Source organism: Scatophagus argus, chromosome 11, assembly GCF_020382885.2.
Source record: "Scatophagus argus isolate fScaArg1 chromosome 11, fScaArg1.pri, whole genome shotgun sequence".
Lineage (NCBI taxonomy): Eukaryota > Metazoa > Chordata > Actinopteri > Scatophagidae > Scatophagus > Scatophagus argus.
The window spans coordinates 12,841,701-12,869,624 of NC_058503.1; the positions used below are offsets into that span (position 1 = coordinate 12,841,701).

General features: G+C 39.2%; 1 protein-coding gene across 6 annotated transcripts; it reads left to right on the forward strand.

Moving 5' to 3' along the window:
- The first annotated feature begins 13 nt into the window (after positions 1-13).
- On the forward strand, positions 14-27,226 carry grb14 (growth factor receptor-bound protein 14). 6 transcript variants are annotated; one of them, XM_046403142.1, is made up of 15 exons: positions 14-264; positions 3,765-3,979; positions 5,375-5,504; positions 18,735-18,891; positions 20,444-20,565; positions 20,717-20,791; positions 20,925-21,062; positions 22,257-22,367; positions 22,476-22,571; positions 22,883-22,945; positions 24,399-24,515; positions 24,951-25,020; positions 25,116-25,203; positions 25,594-25,687; positions 25,856-27,226. In XM_046403142.1, exons 2-15 carry the CDS (start codon positions 3,792-3,794, stop codon positions 26,000-26,002), a joined length of 1,596 nt encoding a protein of 531 aa, XP_046259098.1. In that variant the 5' UTR covers positions 14-264; positions 3,765-3,791; the 3' UTR covers positions 26,003-27,226. The 6 variants fall into 6 exon arrangements, with proteins under 6 accessions (XP_046259098.1, XP_046259101.1, XP_046259102.1 ...); XM_046403145.1 differs by lacking the exon at positions 14-264 and adding an exon at positions 300-396; XM_046403146.1 differs by lacking the exon at positions 14-264 and adding an exon at positions 321-374.
- The last annotated feature ends 698 nt before the right edge of the window (positions 27,227-27,924 follow it).

The following is a 27,924-nucleotide window of genomic DNA, read 5'->3' on the forward strand; positions in this document are numbered from 1 at the left end:
CTTCAGATGGGGGCACAAACGACGCAGGCTGCTACGTTTCCTGTGCAAACCGCTGAAATCCCGCTGAAAACAGCATGTTTTTCACAATAGGTCAAACAAACAAACAAACAAAAAACGTCATCACGGTTTGTGACGCAAAGCACGTTACAGTAAGAACACCTGAGCCACACGTGTGAACAGAGAGCTTCATTTTCCCACCGGAGCAGCGTTATGAGGACCGGGTTTCAAGGTCCGAACTGGAGACTTAACTTAAAGAGGCACGAGGTAAGAACAGCTGGGAAACAGAAAGACGTCAGGTGTGTCATTTCAGGTATTTCTCCTTTAGTCCACGCTGGTGTTGAGGGAGCGAACAGAAAGGACTGCGACACTTTTCAGTGAAGAACAACGTTTACCTTCGTATGTAACTTAACCGAATGGCGTGAATTTGCCTTGGAAATCAGTCACTTATTCATCGTCAATTTATTAAAGTCGTAAATGTCTCTGAAATAGTTGGACACCGGGACAGTGTTAACGAGGCGGTCCACTGACTTTCTCAGGTTTGTTAACGTTAGCGGTGATAGAAACACATGAAGGTCGTACTTTGTCCCACAGGTTTCCTCGCCTCCCGTACACGCAGAGGTTATTCTCAAAGCATTGATCCTTCAACATTTAAAGTTCAGTTAACGTTAACATCGTCTAGTTGTTCTCCATTATTCCTACCAGCTAATTTCTCTGCTTCCTCCTTATGTCACTATAACAGCTTTAACGCCCAAGTGTCGGTGTTTACACTGTAAATTAATGTGCATGAGGAGTTTTTTTGCGCTGTAGCGATTAAGTTCATTTAAACGACTAACGGATTATTATAAGATTACAAAAACTACGAGTGAGCATCACCTCGTAGACATGTTCTGTGATTGGATTATTGAATTTAAAGATGTATACATTTTCTCATTATTTAATTCGCTTTAATTCCTGTCGTTCTAAAAAAAAAAAGTTCTTAGCCAGTTGAAAAAGCATGAATGAAATTGTTTTTTGAGAGAAATAGGATTGACAGAACACCCAATTGAATCCTGTGCAATTCTCTTTTTCAGCAGCGTATCATATGTTCCTTCAGCCATTGAGAGAGACAAAATATTTACATCCTTTTGAGGACAAGGCAATTTTGTCCTCGTAGCTTTTCTTAACACGCTACATGTTCTCGTGATGCAATGAATTCAGCTGCACTAACAATCTGAAATGACAGGATCACTGCTGTTTGACATCATGCAAGAGCCAGTGAGGATCTCGTTTGTCTGCTGCAGCTGCACAAGTGTTAACCAACCACTCTGTCCCTGCACTTTCCAACAGCTGCTGTGCCATTCTGCATAAACTAACCTTCTGAGTGCACAAATGTTGTAACCTTTCCATTTCATTAGATGGATAGGGTGCAGTGACCTGAACCGGACAGCTGTAGCTTGACTTGGGCTCATGATGTTCTATAGCATGACATGTTTTGTCTGAGTTGTAGCCTACCACTCAGGCCAGTAGGTGGACCAGCTGAGCACAGCATTTTTGTGCCGTCCTAGAAGTTCTGTCTTCTTTGAAAGTGCTGGAATGACAAGAGGCTGACAGAGATGGGTGCTCTGAAGAGTTCTTATAGTAGCCATGGAGCACCCAGGAGGTCTTCATTGTCCTCATGCTGGAGGGCAGTTACACAGCATGAGCCATATTGTAGCCTATGACAGGCAAAGTTATTCATTCTCTGTAAAATTAACCTCTTAACTGATAAAGAGGTCAGGTCTTGTGGTTACAGATGTGACAGGGACACATCCAGCATCTGCAGGTTGTTGACCATCATTGGCTACTGGATAGCAAGGTGAGATATCAGTTTCCACCATCTCCTTGTCCATGCTCTGTTGACAGATGTCCTGCAGGATTTCGGTTAAGCAAGGATGAGGTGCTACCTCACTTTGCTTTACTTTGAACTATATTTTCGAACGACAGTGGAAGAACTTTCTTTTTTGCATTGTGTCACATTACACAATCAGATATCAGTTCGCGGTGAGGGAATTGATTTAGTATTTGTGATGCAAACTGTTGCAATAAAAAAAATATTGATCATGCAAATTTTTAAAAGGTTTTCCTTTAATTCTTTGCGGAGCTATTGATATAATTTTTTTTAAAAAAACTGTGTCTCTTGTTATGTACGCTGTGTAAAAAGTGTAAGCACTCCTATTAAGTCCCTAAAATAGATTTGGTGTTCATCCTACACCAGTGTAATTAGCATTTGCATTGACTGATACCAAAAGAATGTGTTCCAGGCTAAGGGTTATTTCTGGCACTCTCCTGCTACTTGGGGTTTCTTGTCCTTGTATCAGTCCACTGTAGGACCCAGTCTCTTAATGCTTTGTGCTCTCAGAAATCAGAACAACACAATATATTTTTTGTAAACATATGCTTATTCTGAATTTGACGCCAGCAACAAAATTTGAACCAGTTGGGACAGGGTCAACGAAAAACGGGGAATTCCAGTCTGCAACATTGCACACATAAACAGGTTAACTTGTAACAGGTTATATTATCATTACTGGGCATGAAAGGGGCGTCCTCAAAAGGCTGAGCTGTTCATAACAAGGATGGAGCGAGGTTCACCTCTCTGTGAAGGACATGAATGTATAGAGGACAGTACTACATGGGACTGGGAGCACTTTGTAAAAGTGTTATTGGTAAACACAATTTGTTTGCAGTTGATTGTTTTTTTTTTCAATGTACTTTTTATACAATGTACCAATTGTGGTTGTCGGTGCAGGTAGTGGATCAATGGTGACAGAGACACAGGTCGGAGACTTCGGTCCATCTCCTAGCAAGAGACTTCCCAGTTACAAACTATTTCCTTTGATAATTAGGCCACATCACACAAAAGATAAATATGGTCTTTTATCATTTTGGGATCTGTATTTCTTCCTTTGGAAAGTAAAAACCACTGGGTTTTCACCACTGCACCAGCTTGACATATTTACCAAGGTAATCAAGTTAGCTTTGTCTTCTGTTAATGTAGTGAGGTATTGCTTTAACCCTGTTCTGCCTGTTAGTCTGTATCTCCAGTAGCCTGTCCTACCCTGTCCAGACTCTGTTACACATTACCTTTCAGAAAGATGTTATCATCCCAACCATCCCCCACATGGAGCCTGTCACTGAATGACACAACCCACAACACAATCAGTCTTCTGGGCTGGCTACCCCCGTACAACTGCATGCCTTCTATGTTGTACTCTGTGTACTAAGTTTAAAGTGCAGTTTGGATCTCTGTGCAAAGTCCATGACAAAAGTACAGTTTATTTCATGGTGCTGCCAGATTCATTAGTGAGCAAAAGACCCCCCTCCCCGCCCCTCCTTGTGAAAAAGTGCTTTGTGTACACTTTTGCCTTCCAGGTGGCAAAGGGAACTATGTCAAAAAAGGAGGGAAATTAAAACATGAACTTGAGGCTTCGGGAGGCTGAACAGATTAGTGGATTCTTAGTATGCTGTTGTGTCAGAGCAAGGATAACTGTTTAGGGAGACATTGCGTTAAAAATATCTTTATTGTGGTGGATCATGTTTGGGTAGGAGGGATCGTTTTGCCCCACTGGGCCAGCCTCATGGGCAGCAGATGAGCCAGAAACACTGTGTGTGTGTGTGTTTGCGTGTGTGCGCGTGCATGTGCACGTCTGCTGAGCTGTAAGCAGAGAAGCCCCGCCAGCCAGCTTGCTCTAACTGTGCTCTGCACACACTCCAGTCCAACAGCTTGTCTCTTCTCTCTGCTCCAGATGATGCCTTGGATTTAGCTGGTCCACATGAGTGATATGAATAACACACTGGACGAAATACACACTAAAGGAAGCCTCGGAGAGAAAGCAGAGATTTTTCACAGTGGCAAGGGTAATGTGAGCGGCTTTCCCAGCTCAGCCCTCATCCCTTTGCGAGCTCCTTTATTAACACCAAATGCCCAGAAGATCAGGACTACGCTCTGCAAGGGGAACAGGTATGACTCTTTTTTTTTTTTTTTTCACACTTGCCATGAAGGACACCAGTCTGTAAGATTCAATTAAGATAAATTCAATTGCATGAAAACTTAAAGTATTTTCTACTCTATTTTACAACATGACCTGCTTTGCAGAAGAATAAAACACTCTAATTCTAATTGCAGGAGAGAGATATGGAAGTCTGTTTAAAAACTGTAGTGTAGACTTAGTACTGGTAAACACAATTGGCTCGGCCCAAACGCAGCTGTCAGTGAAGTGTAATGTATTATTTCAACAGTGCAGTTAAAAACCAGGAATCAAATCAAGCACCTGTTAGTTTGTTGGAGATAATTAGTAACTCAGTAACTGCTGTGTTTACAGAGCAGTAAAAGCGTCCGTCAGAGAGCAGCACCTTTCAGACACTGAGGCCTTCTCATATGCAACTGTGCTGAAATCTAACTCCATCTGAACTTATTATGTTGATTATGAAATATGGCATTATAGATGACCTGTTCACACTGTTGTTTTTTCTGATTCATTCAGATTAGTCGGTTCACTGCAAAGGCATGCTAAATGTATTTTAGAACGAAAATATCCAGGCTACTCCCTGCTGTCAGACATTTCCACATGAGAATGATGCATTTCTTAGGGGATGGGATGAGTCACTCATAATTAGAATATTATGACACAAAAATCCCTTTACTCATTGCTTGTGCTTTTTTTATTGTTATTAAACATAATTTCCTCTAGCCAGCAGTTCAGGTAGTTTTATGTCTTTTAGCTTGTGTATTATTGTGGCGAGCTCACATATTCATTATCTGCCACCTTATCAAAAGTCTGCTTATGAGTGGGGTGTGTCGTCTGGTAGTTGAGATCAGGAGGGGACCATACAGAGACAGCTTTGTGTCCCTGTCAGATCTGTCAGTTTATCACCTGCTCCATTTATACTCTCCATTGCATGGGACACACGCAATAGAGGAACCAGCAATGTGTTGTAACGGCTCCCAGGTATAGATTGTGAAATATGTCTAGTATGAGGTCTAATACTAGGTCATAAAATTTCAGTCTGGACTGACACTTGCATGCAAACTAGGGGAGATACATGAACCATTGTTCATGTAAATCACAGCTTGATTTTGCACAGAAAAAAGCTGTAATTTATGTATCTGCTTGAATTTACTGAAGCGTGTGTATATCAGTATGATACTTTAATGTTGCATAAAATACAGTATTGTAGATATTTGCATCATTTTCTACACATTGCCCAAAAATTCAGTCAGATATACATATTTAAAAACTCTGTAATCTCATATAGAATTTGAAACAAGCTCTGAATAACAATTGACATATTTTATGCAGCATTTGTTTCTTTCTCTCTGTGTTTTTTTTTGTTTTGTTTTTTTTTTGTCCTTCAGGAACAATAAAGAGGGAGAGGAGTCATTCTCTTCCCCTGCTCCAAACCCTTTTCCTGAGCTTATCCCCTCAACCTTCTCCCCCTTTGTCTCTGAATGTTTATTACCATGGACCAAAAGTAGTGCAACTCAGGTGAGTTCTCCATTTACAGTATTTCAGGGTGACACAAAGAGGCATATTGTTTGAAAAAAAGCTGGCCTCTGTTGTAAACCTTTTACACATGCTACCTCAGACACCACAGTCTCGATAACTGGATAATTAGAAGAAGTGCCAGACAAATGATGATGCGTGGCTTGTGACTTGTCTGAAACTTCAGAGCAAATGGATAGTAGTTATGTGAGTATGTAAATTGGCTGCACTGAGGAGAGAAAAAGTCAGCACACTCAAGACTGTCCATGCACACAGTGTCATTATTTCTAAAAGCCCACATTTCTACCTACAAACAATCGCCACAGAACATTATAAAAATGGATAATACATGTGATGTCTCATATCACCATGTAGATATTGCATTTCAGATTTGATTATAAGTTCATAGTTTATCCAGGAAGTACCTGGCACGGTGCCCAGCAGCCACTCTTGTCCGTTTGTTTTAGCATAGGGTGTGTGATTTGTCATGCACTAAATGTGGGGAAGTACCTGCTGGTACTGGAAAAGCATTCCCTGCTATCTAGATCTTGAGACAGTTATGGCAGTTTTGTTGTAGACTTTGTTAACTTACTTTGGTCACCAACTGACCATTTTTTTAAGCCCCACCCCTCTTATGTATTGTTGCTACACCTGTCAAGCTTTCCAGTTTTGACAATGATAACCACTGGAAAAACAGGATCTTAGATTTCACGCTGGATCTTTGATTTCACGCAGAAGTAGTAAAAATGCTACAATGCTGGCCAACAACAGTTTTGTCAGCTGTAGTTACAACCATTGCTATCAGACTTAATCATCTGTAGCTTGCTATCTAGCCATCTAATTATTGCTACCTTTTTTGGAGTTAGCTGGCTGCAAAAATATGTCTGTAGCTGACTTTTACTGTTTCCACTTTGAAAGAACCCTGTACAAGGGTCTGTATGCATCCTCAAACCAAATAGAGTTAGACAAACCTGTTAACATCACCCATAATTTGCATAGCCACTTCTGATATCTTCCTTGGCTTTGGAAGTTACCATTGTTGATTGTAAACTAGAAAGTTAGTTAACTGGGCATGCTGACATTTACAGCCTACATTAGAGCAGACGAACACATTGTTTAATACATTCCCGGTTCTTTTGTTCTTGTGTTTTTGGTTTTGAAAAAGTCATGAAAAGACACAACATTTGAATACTGCTCTTACTCCAGGTCTTTTGCTCATGTCTACGTAATCGTTGCTAAGTTATGATTTGACAACGGCTGTTTGCAGTTAGAGGTTTAGCGAAGGGTTACTTATAGGTGAAACTGAACAACAGTCTTAGTATTCTTAAATATTTGATATTTTTCCTTACCAAGAACATTTACGCATTAGCACATTTTTGTTTCTGTCATTAGCACATTGTAGTATTGTGCTTCTATTGTATTGACAATAGATCAGTCCAGGAAAAAGTTGCACAGGCACAATGCAGGAGATCCGCAGTTCATGATAAATAATTGTTATTTGCTTCTGCTCTTTTAAAAAATGAGACACTCAGGGGAAAAAAAATATTATGCACAGCAAAAAATTATTTAATTTGACCTTGTGATCTGCAGTTGATTTGTACAGTTTGTGCAGAACTCACTGCCAAATTCTAAAAAGAGAGCACATTCATTATGTAGGAAAGCTAACAATTATGGGTCTGCTTCAAAAGTGCAAGGGTTTCATAATGGATTTTGTCTATACATTTTCCAGGGCTGTTAAATTAGTCTGGTTTGTCAACCACTAGATGTTTCCTGGATGTGGATCCCTATGCTGTATGCCGAAGTTGATTTCAGGTTTTTCAGTATCTCTGTGGTGTGTGTGTATAAATGTGTGTGTGTGTCTGTGTAGCAGCAGGGGGGCAGCTCAGAGCAGTGACTCATAGGAAAGCTTTAAATTACAGAGCTCAGCAGTTACCAAGGACTATTGGCAGTATTAGACCTCTGTGTGCTTGAGTGTTACTCTCATGCTGAGAATAAAAAAAATACATACAGAAAGTCATGTTTTCTAGTTTTTTCTGAAGCTTCCCTTGTTCTCAGTAGTATGTGTGTGATTGGCCTGAGAATGTAGTCAAATTTGTGTTTATTCCTCTGCACGTGCTGCGGTAAGATTGGTCTCTCAATATACAATGTCTCAAATGAGCCCTTGTATGCCATCCTCACTCAATTCAAGGTTTCACATCAGAAAATTACATAGTGATTGCCAATTCTCCTGTGTTCTCAGCAGCCTATTGTGAAGACAGGTTAGGGATTTGCATGGATTTGGCGTTTTCTTTGATACGTGCGAGAATAATCCTCAAGTTCCTCAGTGAAGGAGCAAAAAGACACCTAGTTGACCTCATTCTGCTGCAATGTGGTTCCCTTGTTAGCAAATCTTAAAGCGATCCTTATGTATCTCACTGATGAGGCCTGTGCCTCATGGGCCTGACAGCCTCTTACTTAGTCTTTTCATCAGCAGCAGCAGCATTGGGAAGACAAAGAGAGTGTGTCAGACTGACCAGCTGTTTTTGTGTTACAATCCTCGTGTCACAGGGTTGACCTTCTTTCAGTAGCACACAAGAAACCAATGACATCATTGTTCCAACTGTACGACACTCATCCCCTCACCCACCCTTATAACTTTTCTATGAGGCTTTGGGCTTCCCAGTGTATCTTTTGGGTAGTAATTTTCCCATCAGTTACAATTATTTGAAAATAATTTTCTACCAAGGACAGGCTTAGATTTTTGAACAAGCAAGCTAGGAAAATGGCAGTGACGTCTGTTGTTGTGGCATCTCAAACAACTCGGCGTCTAGCTGACCATGTTTTCCTTTTCCTTGATTTGCATGGCTTTGCTGAATTGTGGCAAGATTCTTTGCTTGATATTGTTTGGTTTTACACATAATTTAAAACTCATGATAAACCAGTTTATCTGAGTCCTTTCTCAGCCCCGTGTTTTCGGTCTAATGGTTGCATTTCCATAACAAAACCACAATCCAGACTGCCACATTATGTTATTGTGAGAAACCTAGATTTGCTGTTAGCAGTCTTCAGAAATATACATTTCTAAGTGCATATGAAGTGATTAAAAATTACTGCTTATATGTACTTATATGTACAATAGGTTAAATTTATAATATGCAGCAGTTTCCTTGAAAGATAATGTATAGATTCACACAAAAGACTGAGACTCTGCCTGTATTTCCCTATTTTCTTACTTCGTCAGCCTTTGTGGATCTTCCATCCAATAAAAGCGCAAAGTCAAGGCTTCATAAAAATGTAGCGACCAAGTTTGCTGTCTTCCTCTGTCTGTCATAAAGAGACACAGACACATCTGTGTGAGCTAAACAAAGGCAGGCAGGCTGAGCAGAGGCACACAGGGAGAGGATGAAGTGCACTTGGACTGTGTTCACACAAAATCCGGAGGGGTTGTGAGGAGGTGTGGGTGCATTTATTTCTCTGATTCACTGCTTTGTTTTCGCTAACTGTAGCTCTCTCTTCATTCACTGTCTAGCTCACTTGACTATTACTGCTTTCTCTCTCTTTCTCTTGAACACCGATGAGCAGTCAACTTTGAATTGTATTTTTGCAAACACCAGCTTATTCTACGATATTCTACATATTATGCTTTAAGATCATAGCGACTGTGAAGACAGATCGGTTTCAATGGTGAATAAATCAAAATATGCTGTATGCCTGTTTCAGGCATACAACTATGACATTAGAGACAAATAACCTTGAAAAGGAAAAATATCCTGCACTTCTGAGTTTGACCTCAGGAAAAGATCCCATTGGCAGTACCATTGGTTTAGCTTCTAAGACCATTGGCTCAAACACAGCACCATGCTACTGTGGACAAAAACACACAAAATGTAGCAAGACATGAAAGTGCTGTAGGATTGATAAACCTATCCTGCTACCAGTTGGTCATTGCGAAGACAATTCCTTTAGTTTGATAAAAGGCAGCTTAAGCTTACTTTGAGTGTAACATCATGGAAGAACTGGCTGGTCTTCATGATACAATGGCAGAATAAACAGTTTTTCTGAGGAAGTCCAAGTAGTTGGCACAGCCTCCACTCTCCAGGCATATAGTGGGCAGTCATGCTTGGAGTCTCACCAGAAACCAGAAGCAGACAGACAGTCTGCGTCCAGACGGTGTTGAGTTTTCAGTTTAGCCATATGACTCAGAGGAAATGCCTGCTCCTTTAGAGATGTTATTTCAGATGCTACATGCACCATTTCCATGTTCTTCATCCCCTTCTCTACAGCAGATGTAATCAGGTCTTCATGGTCACACTTAATAGACATAAAGCATTTGATCATCCATTCATAACTACTTCACAATTATCAGTTATCTGCTTACTAATACGTCAGTGCTGTACTGATGCCATTTCTGCCTGTCTTCAGAAAACAATGGCAAAGTTTTCATTTGATCTGAGTGGTTAATAATGTGATAATGAATTGCAAAGCAATAGTTTAATCAGGAGTAGTATCAGGAGTCATAGGGTTCGTAATCCATTCATACAGCTTTGTGCCTAACAGATGATATGTGTTATATATTGGAAGTCATCTGGAGATGCACGTGGAGCTCATATTTCTCTTTATGTCTCTCTATCTCACACTCCTTTCAGACAGACAGTCATGTGAGATAAAATGATATTTGTTGTTGGTCTGAATGCTTCAATCAAGATGCATTGTCTGGCTTTACAGCCCTGATTTTGTCCAAGTTTGTCGAGGATTTGGCACCACTTGGCTTTGACATACAGTACAAGAGTGAAGGGAAATTTTAACTATATATATAATAACTATAGGATCACTGTATAGTTGTTGTAGAAATAGTAAAATTATTCTAAAGTAGGTTATAATTTTACTATGAGACCAAATACATTCTTCAAAATGGACCCTTTTTTCTGCTTTGTTGCTGAATCTCAAAACATTTATGTGAATGTTTTTACTGAAACTTGAAGTATGTCCACCAAACAGAACTAACAGTGCTAAATACTGTGTGAATACACCTAAAAATGCAAACTTACTTGAGTCTAGTCAGTCAAACTATTGATTGTTTTTTGTGTGGATCAAAGTTACTATTGTTGAACTAGTTGATCTATCAGAACCCATGTTATAACCCCAATGAAGCTCTTTGGTTTTGGAATGACAAAGAAATTTAGGCACTTCTGTTTCACCATTATATTGGAGGACTTTCCTGGTCTCTTTCCTGGTGTGGTGCTGTTTTAGGGGTTTACCCATTTCCTGTGTGGAGGCACTGCCTTAAAGGTTAAAATCAGGGAGCAACAGTCTTCAGTAGATAAGACTGTAACATAACTGGTTGTCCTTGCTCTGGATGATGGGGTGCTGATATACCTCTGATTGTTTTTAGACAGATATACTGTGAATCCCCCTGTACAGAGGTGGGCATATTCTGCATGTCGGCATTCACGCACCACTGCACCTCTCTTGTTACTTTGACAGAGCCTGCAAGGGGTCTTGATTGAACCAACCCTGGTCAAGGACAATGTGTCTGCAGCGGGCGATGTTATGGGAGTTGTGGAGACTCTGTTATCACTCTGGCTCCATTAATTCCAATTCATTTTAGCTGTGCGATAACTGGCAGCGTCTACTTGTCTGTGCTCTCACAAGTCAGTGTGCTGTGTTTCAAGATAAACATGAAATCTGTTGTGGGAGGTTCTTCTTTTCCTGTCTGTTCTCATGAGTTGAAAGAGAGGACAACGATTGGTACCGAACTTCCACATGCAGTGCCATGAAGTTAAATACAATGGCATGCACTCCAAATGTATCTGTGGAGATTAAATGAAAACAAATATAACAGGATTTGCAACATAGCTGCTTTATCTCTGATGCCCAAACATAGCAAATGAACCACAGTATTAATTTATTGTTATTATTCAGTATATGTCATTCAGTTAGCGCTCACATAACACCACAGCATGTAATCTACAATAAAGAGGCATAAAGTTTCAGCCCCACTGTGGTCTGTGACCAGTCCTTCCTTATAAATTCAAACAAATGCTAGCTTTATTCAAATAGTATCAACAGTATCTGCTATCTTTCACACAAGCTGTTCATACTTGTGCTTACTGTTCTCAAATGGCAAGTTCAGTATAGTTCTATTTAGTACGTGTAATTCTCAACCTTTTAATTTTTTTAAATTTTTTTTTTAATTTGATACTGGTCTCTAATTTTTAATAGTGTAATGGAAAAGATTGAGGCTTGAAAATGGGCGTGTCCTGAAAGGATGGCACACTTATATTCACAAGGCCTCTTTGTCTGGTCTTACAGTAAAACAGATGTGGGTTGTGAATTGTAGCTGTGGGAGTAAGAGCTATTTTGGACCTCTCTTTTCTTCCTAAAAGGGCTTAAATGGCATGACCATATTACCAAAGCAATGTATGAATATTGACACAAGCTTACAGAACATTGTTAAGACTGAAATATATAGTTATTGTTAATTAGGTTTTTTATTTCCATGTCTACCAAACATGTTGCCCATGTATTTGCAATAAAAGACAAAGAAACATGTCATTTAGGCGTGTGTTATAGTTGCAGTAGTAGCAGTAGTGTCTAATATCAGCACACCTTGGAAATTCAACATTAATGTGAAAGGTTCATAAGTTTGCTTATGAATATTTGTTTAGAGAAATGTATTCGCTGTCTGAGACTAAAAATAGCCATGTTGTGTCTGTCTACAAAGTATGCAAACACAATGTGATGCATGGACTTTCTGGGAAATCTTCAGCTCCTTTGCTGTGGTTTTACATTATCACCAGACAGAATTTCCAAACATTAGTGCTTTTTCAAGACTATATTTTCACTCTGTTTGCCATGTGAAAATCTTTTTTTTTTTTTTTTTTTTTTTAAATTTTGTTTATTGGAACTGCCTTTCTAACAGGGGAGAAAAAGGAAAAAGCTTTCACATTCCCAAGGACAAAGGAGGACTTAGCGTTGAGGGGAGGCAACATCACTTCGTTTCTCACACTTTCATTGTGAAGGATGTCACCGTTAACAGTTTTTCTATAGTTTCTTTAACGGTTACCATACAGAAAAAAGTCCTCTGTATTAATTATTGTATTAGATATTATTAATATCAGGTCGTTAGTTTGAACATTATCCTGATATTCAGTTACTATGTAAGGCTATTTTTCACGTTGCTAATTGTGCACCAAAGGCAGAAGCATGAATTTCCATGCGAGAAGAATCACCTTGCCTGCCATCACACCACTTTGTCTTCAGAAGCGGGTAGGAATCTTACTTGGATCTCCTTTGTACTATCGCTTAGCTTTTGAACATTTTCACTCTTCATTAGTGAACCACTGCCCTCTGATCATGTTTACTAGTCATTCTAAATTTTCAGTCTTTTTAGATGGTGCTGGATAAGATCCATCCTCATGTGAGCACTATTTAAGAAATCACTTTGTGTAAAAAAAAAAAAATGTTTTTATCTTTTTTAAGTTCATATTCTGTTGACATATTCATAGTAATTTTGCCTTTGCTATTTTTACTTGAGCTGACTCACTTGACTGTGTAAATGCAAAATGTGCAGTTCATGTCTACAAGGAGCGTAAATGCTTGTAAAGTTAACAATAGCAATAGACCATATTTTTCACGTATTCTGTTGTAATGATTAGTATCTACGGAAGCCCTGAGAGGGAAGAGAGAAAAAAAATTGTTGTGATCCATTTTCTTTCCATCTGAAGTGCACCACTAACCCATGTTTAAGTCACAGTCATATCTTTCTTTTGGCTAAGAATGTATTTTATTTGGTGCCAGTTTACCTCATACTACATTTATGTTGCTCTACTGTTTAATCCGACTTGCTAATAATATATATTGATCCGTGTGTCAGTAATAGCAGACTAACACAGAAATACACTCCTAACCAAAGAAAGACATGACAGGAATGTTAGGTAACTTGCAAATTTACAATATGTGTGTTTAGGGTGCATTAAAACTCACCTGAAAAAAAACAACATGTATGTACAACATGTACAACATGATTGTACAACATGTACAAATTCTGTAGAATAAAAATGAGACCAAATTTTTAGTAGTTGTTACAATATATAATTACAATATACAATGTTACAGTAAGGCCGCACCAAACAGTCATTTTACTGTGTAAAGTAGCAACTAGCTCTCCAGTATGCTCATCAGGCAAACTTTATAACATTGTCTCTTATTTTAATTGTTGCATCTGGATGAGCCATCAGGGAGACCGCCTACATGAGGATGAGGCCGTCAGTTTTTTCAGCCTAGAGGACATTTCTCAGTGGTTTCTGAGACAGACACGGCTGGAGGCCACCCTTCACCAGCACTCAGTGATAGAGCTGCAGCTGTGGGAGTGCAGTTCAAGGTTAAACCAGAGCCGTTTAATTGGCAAAATGGCTCACACCGTCCTGTCCTTGAGATAAGAACGTCTAATAGTGGAGTTTATGTTCAACAAGACTATATGGAGTGCTGCATACTCAATGTCTGGATTCACTCTGCCTTGTCCAGACTGTTTTTATGCCTCCATGCCATCCAAGGCGGGAGGCATTATGTTTTTGGATTGTCTGTTTGCCTGTTATCCCATTTTTGTGAATACCGCAGGAATGCCTTAGGGGAATTTCTCCAACGTTGACACAATAGTCCACTTGGCCTCAAGGATGATCTGATTAGATTTTAGTGGTCAAAAGTCAAGGTCACTGTGACCTCACATTCATCCCGTTCGTTTGAGTGCGATATCTCAGGAACAGCTTAAAGGGATTTCTTCGTATCCGGTTAACTTCACTGTGGCATCCTAGACTGTTCAACAAATACTGGACTGAGCCACCGTGATGTAGCCCATAGGTTTCTGATGACCCATTGTAATGCTAATTTGCTAATCCCAGCTAATTTGGGTGGGCCATTATCGTCTCAGTTTATTTGCATTGTTTATTTTGTGTTATGTTGCACGAGTTTGACCACATAGGTTTATTCACCCCAAGCAGCCAGAACACGTTACTGTACATTAGCTCTTGGCTCTGCCCATGGTTCTCTCCTCCATAGCTTGAAGCTATTTTCTGCTGGAGGCATCCGTCCCTTTGCTCTGGTCTGTACAATGAACCACACAGCAAATTATATTATTAGTTTCATATTTGCATGAAAACTTGTCATCAACTGGTGCAAATGCAAGAATTCCTTGGTTATTTCAAGTCTGGCTGTAGTCTACAGGGCTTTTCAAAATAGAGGAAAAAAAGATTGCAGTTAGATTATGAATTGGGTTATTGTTTTTTGGCTCAATCATCCAACTCTACTATTACTACTAGATTTGTAGATAAGTTTAGATGAATTTCTTACATTATAGTAGTTGTAATACAAAGTTATATAAAAACAAAACTGTCTGTCTGTACTTTGAAACAAATGGTTGCCCTAGTAGTCAAATGAGGTTGACTTTGCCACTGCTTTGTCAATGTTGTGGTCTCTTGTTTTTCCATGAATGCAACAAAGATTTCACTAAAACAAGAGACCACAACATTGACAAAGCAGTGGCAAAGTTGTGGTCTCTTGTTTTAGTGGTCTCTTGTTTTTCCATGAATGCAACAAAGATTTCACTAAAACATCTCAGTATATGAGGTACTGAAGCCAGTTTGCTCTTTCTTCTTCTCCATAAAGTGAGCAACAGTAATCAAACTTAAAATTAACTGTCCAGGTAGCATTCTTTTATTTTTGTATGTTTCAGCATAAAAGGTGTATTTAATTGGCAGAACATAGACAGACTTGAATGCTTTTCAGGTGAATGCATGTGTGCATTTGGATCAGGGTTACTCGCTGATGAATGCAGCACTGTGTTCACTGATAAAGACAGCAGCCATTTACACAGCATGCTACCTTGCCTGGCCACTCATTAGAAACTCTTTATCAATGATTAACAGTACCTTCCACTCAAAGTTTTCAATTACCTGGATTGGAAAATGGTGCATAATCATGATACAGTGGTTTGTTTGTAGAAATAATGACGTTCTGAGTTCTGTAATTAGAATTACTGATATTCAACCTCCTGGTATTGAATACAATATATGCTCTATATTGTACAGTATACCTGTGTAGTATGCTTGGCTTTCTGAGAAAACAACATGAAGAGAAGAATAAATATGACCAGTGTGTCCTGTTTGGTTTGTTGCTGTGATTCACAACACTGGCTGATGGTTCCACAAGATTTCCCAATATTGTAAAAAGTCAAACACATATGACTGCACTATTGAACCAAATGAAAAATCCTAAATGTTTTGTATAAAATTTATACACCTTACTTTATGCTGTAATATGTTTTTTTACGTTTGCAAACAGCATTTCTGCACAACTTAGACATCCTTTAAGTTAAATAATGAATCTGCAACAACCTGCTGAGTAGAATCCATTCCTCCTTGGTGCTGTGCTTTTAAATAGCTTTTGGTAGCAAACCATGTAATGACCATTTTAGTAACCCACTATCAGATATCAAATATTTGGTGATAATTATGCAAATGTCACAAAAAAGTAAAACTATCACAGTAACCATGGAGACAGCACAGAAGACTGCTCTGCTTGTGTGGCATAGATGTTCAGTAGATGCAGCAGCAGCAACATGGTGATAAAGCACTTCCCAGAAAACACATTTGTTTCATCAGTCGTTTCATAGATATCCTAGATTGTCACAAGGACCGTGTGTCACATCAGGATACTTCCCATGCCCTCACACTGTATCATGCTACTAACATCAGTCTGTCCATTTTACTTTTGAATAACAGCAAAGGGTAAACACAACACTTTATGATTGGGAATTTGGCACCTATGACATCCTGTACTATTCCTCCAGAGACACAATCTCACAGCATGATGATGGGATGGTGTGTTTCATTGTTGCATTTGATGCCAACAAAAGTTTAATTTTTCATATCTTCAAGCAGAATACAGTAGTTCCCTCAATTGCTGTTATGTCTCGGTATAGATTCTATTTATTCTCACTCTGTGGTTGTATGTGTGGTTGTATGTAACCGATATATCGATATTAGATCAATTAAGGATTAACTAAAATTTGCACAAAACTAACACTTTCAGTTGGTCTGAGCTACATAATGCAAACACAAAGTATCACATCTGTAATGCTTATGCACCAAAACGGTTTCCTCGCCCTCTGACAAACCTACCCTACCCTGTTCCTGGTGAAATATGATGCCTGAATGATTTGATTTGGCCAGCACTAAAGAAGCCACTTCCTCTCAGCAACTTAAATGAAATTTAGAGCAGATGCACTTATCAGCAGCAGTGCAGAAAATGCACACTTTTTTTTAATTTTTGCAGTATGGTGTCAGTTTCTCAGCGTTGTTGTCTTTGTCTTTGGTTTAAAAGGATTTTAGATAATTAACCTGCAGTGTTATGATGCAGTGTTATTGAAACACTGTCTGCTTCAGTAATCTGTTTAATGTAGGCCCCCGTCTTTGTAAGACATCCACAAACAAAGGTATTTGTCTTGTAAGGCTCCTAGCGGGCTGATTAAACACTAAAGGGTTTACTCTGAGAGGTGATGTCATGGCAGGAGGCTCCCATTTGCTGATAGTTCCTTGAGGACTCAAACCTCAGCCCCTGTTGTAAAGCTCAACCAGCCCCCACCACCACCACCACAAAAAAAATCAGCTGTAAACTACTAATAGAGCTCATTAAAACATTGGTTGGCAAGAAAATTTGGCTCAGTAATAACTGTCAATGTCCATAGAAAAAACTATACACTGTTTTTTGCCAGTCACCAATGTTAGCATAAGCCTATGACGTGCTGCATAAATGAGTGCAAATTTCTTGTGCACTACTGTTACACAACAGGTCACCACTGCATTTTACAGCATATATATATATATATCCTTTTATATAACATTTTATATATTATAATGTATTTTATTTATTTTAATTCTTTGCTGAGTCAAATTCAACGAATTTTGCCATGCCCACACCTCTGCACACCCCTCCAGATTTTGCGTGAATACAGTCGAAGTGCAATTTGGCTGCGGCTCAGCTTGCCTGCTGCTGTGTGGCTCACAGACCAGTATTTCAGTATGACAGACAGACAGACGGCGACAGACAGTTCTGCACAAAGGCTTATGTCCAGAAACATACAGACACAGCAAAGTACCTGCAAAATAAGGGAATACAGACAGAGTTACAATTTTAGCCCTTTTCTGTGGTCATATAATGAAGAGAAAATTGAAAATTATTTTTATAAACAAATCTGATATGAGAAGACAGATCTCCTCAACCACTAAAAATAGACTGTTTCACAGTATTTCCTAGTTTTCTAAAATTGATAAGAGATTAAGATTGAGATAATTTATGACAGTCATCTTTGAAGGTGGCACAAGATGTGCATGTAGAAATTACTTAAACAGTGATTTTGCTTTTAAAATATATATGTAATAATAAATATTTGAAAAAAACATAAACTCTGTTGAATACTGGAACATTTTTAAATGAGTGTGTATGTGTGTGTGAGTGTACAGTGTGTGTCTAGGACACTCGCTCTCTCACTCTCGCTCTCTCGCTCTCTCTCTCTCTCTCTCTCTCTCTCTCTCTCTCTCTCTGTCTCTTTCTTTCTTTCTCTTCCTCTTCTTAGTGGTGGAGAAAGGTAGCAGGTGATTTGGTATCAAGCCCACATATATGTGTGGAGTCAGGACAGCCCTGTGCTAAGAGGCAGTTCTGTCTTACTGCCTGCTTTGTAGCTCCTCGACAGCACAGAGAGAGGGAGAGAGAGGCTTGTTGCTTTCCACTTGACACTTGCCGTGCTGTCTTTTGGGTATTTTATGTTTGTTTTCTTTTTAAGAGAAGCTCTGTTTTGCAATGCTGTGCACTCAGCCGTGCATAGGCTACAGAGCTTGTCCAAACTCTGAACCCTGCCTGGCTCCAAACAGGGGGGTAAGTTCTACTTAAAACTGGATACATTTTTTTAAGTGTTTGATGTCTTGTGGTTTTCGTGAGATTACTAGATGGTTTTCTTCTGTAACATGCTTTGAACATGGTCAGGTTTTCCTCATCCTCATCTCTTTCATCTTCATCATCTCTTAACATTTTGTTGCTGCTATAGAAAACAGGCTACATAACTGCTGTCCGGGGGCCAACAGGGTTAATTTGTCCAGTACTTGTCCTCATCTGTTCATTGCATTAATTCAAGCCGATAATAACACTCAGCTTGTACTACTTGAAGGTTAAAAAGTCTCTGATTAATGACTCCTGTTGCAGGTAATCAAAGTTTATAATGAAGATAATACTAGCAGAGCAGTAGAGGTTCCCAGTGATATTACTGCCCGGGACATATGCCAGCTGTTTGTCTTGAAGAACCACTGCATTGATGACCACAGCTGGACTCTTTTTGAACACCTCTCCCACCTGGGAATAGGTAAGATGTTGTTTTTGTCTTTGATGTTCCCTTTGACATATTTATATCGTTGTTAATTTCTTGTGTGAGTCAGTGCTTGTCATAATCTTAGCAACAATAAAGTTTTCTTCATAGCAGCAAATTGTAAAATATGGCAAGAAGGTTGCTCCAAAAATATGGGGAGGCAGCAAATCACCACAGTAACTGCCAGTTGCTGCTCACTGTACTCTCTAGCTACTGTGCTATAGCTGACTGCAGAGGCACTTCACATTAAGTGTTATTTGTCAAAATATACATGAAGCACACTTCATTTTGACATATTTATTGTATGCACTGGTATTAATCATGTGACGTTCATGTTGTTAGTCCTGAGGGTGAGGTCTGCTTGGTTTTAATGGGAGGAGTGGCGGTCCGTAATCAGGTGGTGACGTGTAGATAGAGTGGAGCAGAGCACCCTCTGTTTCCAGTTAATTTCCTGGGCATCACATGAAAAACGATTGTGAGGGAATCTGATGTTGGTACTGATTGTGTTTTAATCACTGTGAGGCATCAATTATAAATCTCCCTTGCAGAATATTATTTCTCATCCAGCAGTGAAAGGAAGTACAATGCATGTATGAAGACATCAGTGTTTACATTAGGGTACAGATCTTCTCCCACTCAGCTGTAACTGAATTGTCTACATGGCTTTTAGAGGTGAAACATGAGAGATGGCTGTGAGGTCCACATTTCAAAGCAGCATTAACCTGCTGCTTCTGATATGAGCCATTTTAATTTTAAAGGGCCACCAGCTATTAATCTGACTGGTATTCTCTGAAAGTCATGCACCAGTTGTTACAGAGGGGTTTAACACATTTTAATCCAGAAAATAACTTGCTTTAGATTCTGTAACATATACTTTGCCTTGAATTATTGTACATTACATGCACATTTCCTCCATTAGCATTCAAGACTGGTGTATGAATGACATAAATTACAATACTTATTAAGCCAACGGTGAAAACACACATTTGTCAATGATGTATTAACACTGATCTGCAAGGAGATGGTGTGACTGCATAAAAGATTTATCAGGCAAATTTTCACACTATTGCACACATTACATAATTCATCCATCTGTTCTGTTCCAGTGTTTTTTTTTTTTTATTCAAAACTACATGTTATTGCTTTCCAGTGACAAGCATGCTTTTAGACATTTATTTTATTTGTTCAGATAAAGTAACTGTTTAAATCCTTCTTTTGTGTTGACAAAATGCAATGCTTAAAGCTTAAATTTTTTGCTCCAATATCGGCCTTTGAAAATCCACCGGCTGTCGACCTTTACTAGTTATATACTCATTCAAAATTCTTGTTTGATGTCAGATTAAAAACCAAACTCAATAATCAAACTGAAAGTAAAGAAATATAACCTTTGACTGGACATCTTTTGATGACTTTTTTGCATTGTGATTTTATAAATATCTTTAATGTTGGTTTGGCTTTACAGGTGATTCTACTTGGCCGTCATTTATCCACATAGCAGTGAAATGCAGGTTAATCTGTCATTTATTTTGTTTCCTCCTGGTCTCACCAGAAAGAACCATTGAAGACCATGAATCTGTTATGGAGGTGCTGTCAGGCTGGGGGATGGACTCAGACAGCCGACTGTATTTTAGGAAGAATTATGCTAAATATGAGTTCTTCAGGAAACCACTGGTGAGTTTGTGATGGAATTGTGCTCATATATACGTCATTTTGCATTTGGTATGTTCTCTTTTTAAACCAGGCCACCTGTGTTCCCAGCACTGTGTGAGTGGTGGAGTTTAAACGTTGATGTTATAACTGATGTTGGCTTTCATACTGGCAGGACTTTTTCCCAGATCACATGGTCTCCATATCCAGTGAAACCAATGGGATGGTGGATCATTCTCAGCTTATACAGGTATCAAGTTCTCTCTGTTTACGGTGCCCTCTCTTTGCCCTTGTGTGTCAAGTGTGAGGCTCTGAACCTCCGTCTAAATGTGTTGTGTTAAGAATCTACTGTCTATGGGTATATATTTCTCTACCCATCACAGACCTTTCTCAACTCCAGCACCTGTCCAGAGATACATGGACACCTCCATGCCAAAGAACAAAGCAGGAAGTCTTGGAAGAAGTTTTACTTTGTGCTGCGGAGGTCGGGGCTTTATTTCTCCAACAAGGGAACTTCCAAGGTCAGTGAAACAAAATAAGCCATTTCCAAAATGAAATATAAGAAATCTGGGTTATTTGTTGCATACAACCAAAACAGCATGCAGTCCCATTGTGACATGTAATTACATTACGCTGGTCCATAATGCTTTCTCTTTTCTTGAATTGAATGCACATTGTGTTTAGTGTACATAGTAATCATCTCTGACAAAAAAAAAACAGTGTTTGTGCACTGTGGGGTCACCAGTTCATCATCTGTATTTATCTCAGTCCTGTTGTGAGAGGGCAGTGGAACAGGTTGAGCTTGATTTTCCTTAGGTCAGCTGGCATAGCAGCCAGGCACAAACAGAACTTTCAATGCTGCTGGCAAGTGAAGCTTATACCTAGACACCAGCCACGTCAACATACCATTTCTCAACTGCCTTCATTTCCTACAACAGTAGGCCTTTTGTTGTTGGGTGCAGCAAGGCTTTGGTATGGCTCCCACTTTTGCTCTTGCAGGTTTTACCATTCATCTGTGGTTTTTTTTGTGAGACACGTTGGTAGTCAATCAGCAGAGACACTAACATCTGTGGCTTTACTTTATAATGAGAAAGAAGGAATGGTGTGTGACTTGAAAGCAGAACAATGGTAGTCTTTGTGGGATTTTTTTTTTCTTAGAAATTTATCTTTAGCACAATGTGGCTGTTGATACTGTTTCCCCTATCAATATGTTTAATTTTATCCTTATCTCTTTCATTACATTTATAGGTCAACCACACCCAGAATAACTGATAACGTTGCTATTCTATTGATAAATATGCATTGTTTACATGTGCTCCACCTTTGTCCAAACTGAGTTACTGTGTTCCCTCTCCCCAAAAGATTAGACTGCAAGTGTGGTTTGATTCTAATGAAGGAATGATTTATCAGCCGTTCATTTTTCATTATATTTTCATTATTTTTTATATGCATGTCCCATTCTCTTCCAAAAGTGACTTTCTTGTGTCTTATTCTTTTTGTATGATGTTCCTCAAATTAGTCACTGCATCATAAAAGACATCAAAGAGACAAGACAAGACAAGACAGACCTTAGATGAGTCTCCATCCTTCACATACAATTGATTTTCAGAGCTGTTGTGGACAGGAAAACTAGACTCGAATCTTTGTTTTGATGTTGCATGAATGTTTATATCTTTGATGTACTTTCTGTTTTGTGATGACCTTTTCTCTGTCAGGAACCAAGACATCTCCAGTTCGTTGCTGACTTTAGTGACAGTGATGTCTATACAGTGTTGTCAGCCAAAAAACTACATGGAGCACCTACAGATTACGGCTTCTGTGTCAAGGTACCACCACTTTCTAGAAATGCCAAGATCATACAAAAGGAGCACAAGTACAGTATTGATTCTCAGCATGGTGAGCTTCTTCTGTCTCCTTTTAAATTCTTTCTACAGTCCACAAAGTGTAGTTCAGCCCGGGACTTGAAGCTGCTTTGTGCGGATGATGAGCAGACCAGGACCTGCTGGATTACAGCCATGCGCTTGTTAAAGGTTGGCTTTCCGATAACTAACTGCAGTTGATGTCTTAGAAGAGGAATGCTGAGTCAGTGCTAGAATCAAATTTAGCTTTGGGAGGAGGTCAAGGGAAACTACTGAGTGATGGTGGATTAGCACTCCTGCTTTTTATAGAAGCAGCATGTGTTCATTGTCTGGATATCTGCTGGATACGGTTTAGAGCGTTAGTCACTCTCCTGCATGTCTATAAATAAAATACAGTGAGTAAAGACTGATTTATGTCTATCTGCCCACTTTCATCAGTATGGCCTACTGACTTTAATATGCTGCCGTTTTGTCTGTTTCAGTATGGGATGCAGCTGTACCAAAACTTCATTCAGCCACACCAGAAGCAAAAAGCTTCACCTATGGTAACCTGAAGGATTTATTTTTATGTCATGTGACTCACTTGAAATGGCTTGAAATGGTCACATCCTCACATTGAAGATACTTTGTTTTAACAATAGGTAAAAAGACTGTCAGCAAGGTCACTCCTTGAGATGAACCCACAGAGCATTACCACAGCCTACAAACTATGTGCTCATCAACCTTGTTTCTTGCCTCAGGCAGCTTTTTTTTCCAGCCAAAAATCAGATAAACTCACTTTAGCACCAAACAACAGACTGATAATGTTACCAGCTGGCAGGGGAACATGGTGTGGAGTGTTTAGTAGGAAAAATCCAGATATTTTGCTCAGGAGTTGGTGGAAAGCAGACCAAAGACAAAACAAAAGTGAAAAAGAAATACTGGACTTTTATTCATCACATAGCCAGAAAAAACTCGAAAATATGATAGTGCTTGCGCAGGCTAATATACGACAGTGTAGTAATATAATTTCATAGGACAAATGAGGCACCTTCGGTTTGTTAATGTAGTTTCGGTGTCCCAGAATAGCCTCAGACTCTACTGGGAGTATTTTCGTTGCAGTGAACACAATCTATTTATGGCTTTTGTACATGTTCATGAACCCTCTGCTTTCTAAAAATACATGTTGATCAGCTGCTCTCAGATTTAACAACTCATCACCTCTTCTCTGCTGTCAGAGGGTCATATGTGACCAACAGCCTTGCCAAGAGGATTATCTAGAAAGATAGAGGAGCACATGAATCTGCCAAATGCAGGGTCAGGCCAGGCTGTTGAATCCTTGGTTGTTTACTTGACAGATTTAGCTAAACACGTTTCCTCAAGTAAGCTGATTCATGGGGTCTCTGAAGAATAGATAAAAGCTATATTCAGTACCATATTAAATTACATATTAATAATCAATGATAGGTGTCTTAACATCGTTTGAATAAGGACAGAGTGGATAAGATGGACTTGAATCCCCTCTGTCCTCAAAGTAAACACTGCTCACATTGTTTTCACCACTCGATTAATGCTTAGTAGGTGGTATTGAAACGAATGTGGTAATTTAAAAGCCTCTTGGTAATCCTGATAAGACGAATTTTCTTGAGTGTGTGCATTGAGCCACTCGCTATATGGCAGCTTAGAGGACTAAAATGTGCCCGTGTGTCATTCTTTTCAAAAGCCACTTTAATCCCTTTTCAATGCAGTATTCTGTCTGGAATCATCCAGAAATGATGAAGATGGAATCACGTTACTCAGACACTAGATGGCAATACAATACCATAAGACAACAAAAGTCTGTCTCTTCCACACTATACAAAAACATATTATATATATATATTTATTTTTATATATTTTGACACTGTATTTTTTAGAAAGGAAAGCAAAAAAGGAGAGAACTGAGGAGTGATTGGAGCAAATATGAAACTCAAATAATCAATGAAGAAATGACATGTGAAAGTATGTGTGCAATTTCAGAGAAGCATCTCGGAGAATTCACTGGTGGCCATGGACTTTTCCGGACAAAAGAGCCGAGTGATCGAGAACCCATCTGAGGCGCTGTCCGTGGCCGTGGAGGAAGGCCTGTCATGGAGGGTGAGTCATGTTGATAAAAAACTTTGTCTGCCAGAGAAACAACAGTAAGAGACATTTCCCAACACTGTAAACAGCAAAAAAAAAGAGGAAACTGGAGGTTTTGGTGAACATAATATTAATTTTTTCTTTAAATAAATGGTACTAAAAATGAATCTCAAACAAATTCTTCAAAGCTAACCACATGCACTTACAGTTTACAAGCTCATCATATCTATCAATATCCATGTAACAAGAGTTATTAAGAAACTAGTATTTACTTTATGTAGTACTACAAGTATTTTTGAACAATATAGAACATATTCAGACAAACAGTGACTTAACAAAATTAAGCTAAAGCCAAAAGTTGTAGGTGTAAATGCAAGAGAAACTGGATTAATCAACTACTTGTCACAATATGTCAGCTGAAGTTGTGGCTGTAACTCATTTCTCCCGCAGAAGAAAAGCTGTCACCGTCTGAGCGGCCACGGGAGCCCCTCCACATCACAGAGCTCAGTGTCAAATATTGGTTGGTGTGACCCTTTCTTATTATTTCGATTGTCTTGCTGCACACAAGCGAGATAAATAATTTGTAATATATTGTCTCTTCTCTTTGCGCTCCAGGCCTACACTTAACTCAGTCCTGGTTCCACGGCAAAATGTCTCGGGATGAGGCTCAGCGGCTCATCACTCAACAGGGTCTTATCGATGGGTAAGCAGTTAGAATCCTTTCTTTTTTGTTAACATTGTGTCAGCAAGGACATTAGGTGTGGTGGTCGTAGGCAGGCTGCTGGGCGTAGAGCATTTGCTGCGTGATCCTCAACAGTGAGGTGGCAAAGAGCCACTACAGCTGCCTTATTTTCATCACATTATCATGATGTCTGAATATATCCTTACATATTCACATCTGTCAACATACTGGCACCAGATTCCAAAAGGAAAATAGAAGAGAGCTTAATCCATGTTCTCTGGTGACCCATTTTAGGTTGGACAGACAGTTTAGCGTGATGTTTTCAAAATTGTTTTAGCTAATCAATTTGAAGAAAAACGGTAATAAGGTGAAAAGGTGAACAACAGTTTAAAGTTTTCTCTCTGTTTTCAGAGTATTTCTTCTGAGGGACAGCCAAAGCAACCCTAAGACATTTGTACTGTCACTGTGCCACATGCAGAAAATCAAACACTTTCAGATCTTACCTGTGAGTACAGTTTGCTTCTGTTTAGACATACATGCAAGTTTTTCATTCACATTCCTTCATAAACTACTTCCACACGTCAGCAATATGTTCAGTAAGTCACCCATCATTTGTGTGCGATGGCTTTTTTGTGTGTGATGTGTGTGTGTGTGTGTGCGTCCTCCACTGTAGATGGATGATGAAGGGGACGTATTCTACAGTCTGGATGATGGTCACACACGGTTCACTGACTTGATCCAGTTGGTGGAGTTTTACCAGCTAAATCGTGGCGTGTTGCCCTGCAAGCTCAAACACCACTGTGCCCGAATCACTCTGTGAACAAGGGACCCAGGAGGTCCCCGAGGGGCCCACACTCACCCTAACTGCGAGGCCTTTCTGGACAAACACTCTCACTGTTCTCGTGCCTTGAAGAAGCGAGTTATACAGACTAACAGGACAGCCATGCTAACTGAAAGCACTTTGACCATCCACTATTGTCCACATTGTGGTACACACACCCTCCTTATTTTTCTTTTTGAGAAAAATCTGAATTTGAAGTTAGACTGAATAATAACTGATTGCATGCGCTGGAGATGATGTGCAGTTTTATCCAGTGAACGTTATTCTTTGGCCTTGTAACGTGTGCCTGTATGTGGCGGTAAGGCCAAACATGACTCTTTGTACTTTTTGTCCGCATTGTAGGGCTGAATGTGTGCTGCAAACAGCTGGTGATTCCAACAACATAATGACACCAATGAAAGCGTTTTCACTGAAACTGCAATATTTATACAGCTATTACCCTCTGTGTGTGCGTGTGTGTGTGTGAGAGAGAGAGAGAGAGTGTGGGTGTGTGTATGTGTATGTGTGATCTGTCCAAGCTAATGATGGTTGAATCCCAACAAGGGCATCATTTTTTTTTTTATTTGAAACCTGTATAATACTGGGGATTGATATACCACAATCCTGTTAAATTTGAGTAAAACTAAGCTATCTTACTTTTCTTTGTCATTGCATCTCTAAGTATTCAGGTATATATATATTTTTTCTCTGAGAAAATGATTGTTGTTTTCTATTTGAGAGATGAACTTTACTCTCAGGAAGTGTCACTTTCTGCATGCCCTGTAAGCAGGACTGAGACTGCTGTATGGAGAAAAGAAAGAGACGTGTAATGTACAGATGGAGGGAAAAGGCACACAACCTCACTGGCCTGCACTGTACATTCATTTTAAATGTATGTGATTAAATGAAATGTTTGTGTTTCATGAAATTAGTTGTGAGCTCACTGTAGAGCAGGAGCAGTGAAATAGATTTCACCAATTTTAGATATAAGCCATTAAGATGGAAATCAGAAATGCTGCGTGGCTGATTCTGATCATATCTGAATTCATTGTATATTGAAATTTAGGTCATATTTTCTCAAGATACAATTTGCAAACCCTTTGTCGGTTGTATTTTGCTGTTATTGCCACTCCTATGGATATACAGTGTCAGATATTGTGTCTTAAAAGGCATCAGCTTTTTAAAAACCAAGATAATTTAAATCAGTGACATGATTGAAATTAACACCTTCTGTTGGTTTCTTTTTTTTTTTTTCAGCTGGACAACAGTGCATTGAACAATGAATGTCGTGGACTGCATAGTTTTTTATACATATAAACAATTGTTTGTAAAGTGTGACCTTTTATGCATTATTGTCACCTTTAACAGTAAGCTGTCAGGTGAACATGCTGTTAGTTAAACCCACATTACATTACAGTCATATTTAAAAACTGCCAGCAGTGTGTTATTCATGTGGGGCAGCATGCAGCAGCACAGTAAACTCTTAACTAAGATGCCTGGACGAGATCTGGGACAGTGCGAAACAATTCATCACCAAGCTGAAAATCTCAGCCTTTATTTAAAGTATAATACAGTACACATTATAGTCTTTGTATGGTAAATAGGGCATCCAGGGTTATGATACAAATGAAAGAACAGACACTTAATCTCACTATAAAATGAAATGTCCACCTGAGCCATCTCATCAGCACACCGTGGGGTGCTTCCCTGCTTACAAAGATTTTTATAGTGAATACATAAGTCATGATTTTCTAATGAGATCCAGCACACGGTTAAATTTAGTCACACTTTACGGCCTGTGTATGGGACACATTAGCCTAACATTGTCAAGTATGATTTACTGAAAGCTGTGGACATGCAGTGCATACTCAGTGTACACTGCGCCATCACATAAATAATTTTTCATAACCACTAGATGGTAC

Coding starts and splice junctions, on each gene's coding strand:
- grb14 (XM_046403142.1), top strand. CDS start 3,792: ATGAGTGATATGAATAACACACTGGACGAAATACACACTAAAGGAAGC. Junction 25,021..25,115: donor GAGCTCAGTGTCAAATATTG/GTTGGTGTGACC, acceptor TTTGCGCTCCAG/GCCTACACTTAACTCAGTCC. Junction 25,204..25,593: donor CAACAGGGTCTTATCGATGG/GTAAGCAGTTAG, acceptor CTCTGTTTTCAG/AGTATTTCTTCTGAGGGACA.